This window comes from Alligator sinensis, unplaced genomic scaffold, assembly GCF_000455745.1.
Source record: "Alligator sinensis unplaced genomic scaffold, ASM45574v1 scaffold781_1, whole genome shotgun sequence".
Taxonomy (NCBI): Eukaryota; Metazoa; Chordata; order Crocodylia; family Alligatoridae; genus Alligator; species Alligator sinensis.
The window spans coordinates 5194816-5196815 of NW_005841845.1; the positions used below are offsets into that span (position 1 = coordinate 5194816).

The 2000-nt window shown below is 67.7% G+C and overlaps 1 protein-coding gene across 1 annotated transcript in view; it reads right to left on the reverse strand.

Annotated features, from left to right (window-relative positions):
- PTPRF (protein tyrosine phosphatase, receptor type F) overlaps positions 1-2000 on the reverse strand; it is a 301064-nt gene that overhangs the window by 11499 nt on the left and 287565 nt on the right. Inside the window, 2 exon segments of the mRNA XM_025206900.1 lie at positions 1728-1844; positions 1846-1931. Of these exon segments, the coding sequence (XP_025062685.1) occupies positions 1728-1844; positions 1846-1931 (203 nt within the window).

Sequence of the window (2000 nt, forward strand, 5' to 3'; positions counted from 1 at the left end):
CCCCGGGCTTTCACTGTGCGCCAGGCCCAGGACTGACCGGTATCGCAGGAGGTGCCTAAGGGCCGACGCAGCCGTGGCCATGATGCACGAGGCAAGGACGGGCACCGGCAGGGCCTAGAGAGCCCCGCTGTCCCAGAGGGGCACGCACCTGGGGAGTTTTCTGATAACAAATGGTTGGACGGGGACGTGAGCCCGGGGCTGAGGCATCTATGTCCAGAACAGGCTTCTCCAACCTCAAAGCCTGAAGACTTCCAGGGCCCCTCGAGGCTTTCCACACGCTTTCCTTGGCGGCCTGTGGCCGGGAGGGCAGGAGGTGCCTAAGGGCCGACGCAGCCGTGGCCATGATGCACGAGGCAAGGACGGGCACCGGCAGGGCCTAGAGAGCCCCGCTGTCCCAGAGGGGCACGCACCTGGGGAGTTTTCTGATAACAAATGGTCGGACGGGGACGTGAGCCCGGGGCTGAGGCCTCTATGTCCAGAACGGGCTTCTCCGACCTCAAAGCCTGAAGACTTCCAGGGCCCCTCGAGGCTTTCCACACGCTTTCCTTGGCGGCCTGTGGCCGGAAGGAGCCCGCCCTGCTCTGGAGCCTGCCTCTTGCCACGCGGGGTGTGATGGAGCGGGCACAGAGAGGTGCCCGGCGCTGGCTGTTCCCTGCTCTGCTCCCGTGCCAGCCCGGAGGATGCCGGCTCAGCGCCACGGGCAGCGTGCATGGGAACTGTGTGTGGACGTGCCCCCGGGGAAGCCGTGGATCAATTCTCCCCTTCCTCGTGCCCAGCTCTCAGCGCTGGCCCTTCGGCGCGGGGTACGAGGCTCCCAACCCCTGCAACCACACTTCAAACAGAGGGAGACCCCCGTGTGCATGCCCCCGAGCCGGCGTGCGCTGCTCCTCTGTGGCAAGCCCGTTTGCCTAAAAATAACAAGTGCTTTGCAGCGTGAGCACATGCGCCCCTGCTCCCTGCTGTCGGCATGGCAACGGGAAACTATTCTGCCAGCCCCGCGCTTGCTGCTGCACGACTTCGGCAGGAGCAAACCGAGATGGCCGGCGCCTCCCGGCGTGGAGCCCGTGGGCCCGGTCGGTGCTCAGCGTGCGCTCACGCCTCGCGGGGGGCAAGTGGGAACCTCTGCCGTAAGGGACCACAGCGCAACCCTGCCCCCAGCTCCTGCTCTTGGCCCCGGGGTGGGCCGGGGGCGCTGCGCCGATACCTGCAGCGCGTCTGATCTCAGCAGCTCCGTGCTATTGGATGGGGGACAAGCCAGCGTGGTGACGGCAAGGAGACCGCCCCCCCGTACCTGGCTGGGGACGCTGCAGGCAGCAGCAGGGCAATGGCAGCTGTGCTATTTACTGGGGCTTCTGCACCGCACGGCGCAGGACAGCACGGCTTCTGGCGTCCCCTCGGGCAGTGTGGGCTGGCGTGCCCCTGTGCACGTGGGCACGCAGGGCCGGGGCGGGTGACACGCATGTGCGTACACGGGGGATGGAGGCAGCAAAGCCAGGTGTGCTCCGGCGGCTCTGCAGACCCCCAACCCCTGCCGCACGGCGTCTCCCCATCACGCCGCCAGTCTCCCCGCAGCCACAGGGATACTCTGCCCGCTGCCCGGCGTCCCAGGGCCAACACTGGGGACACACGTCTCCAGGGTCGAGGAGAAGGTTGCTCGTGCCCCAAGCTGTGCCCGTGGCCCTGTCCTGCCCCGCGCGCCATCCCCAGCAGAGAGCGGCTCCCCGTACCCTGGACTTCTCCTCCAGCCTGGTCATCATGACTATGGTCGCCGTCCTCTGCTCCCACACCATCCGCCAGAAGTCGCTGAGGGTCTCCGGCAGGGGCCCCTGCGTGGCGATGTAGGCTTTCTGCTTCCGGTACCCGTCGATGGGCGTTCTGCTTCCGGTACCCGTCGATGTAGTTGGCGTTGACGTAGTCGCTGCCGGGCACCCCTGTGCACACAAAGGGCCGAGGCGTCAGGCCGGGCCGGGCCGCAGGGCTTGGGGGGGCAGGGGGTTGGC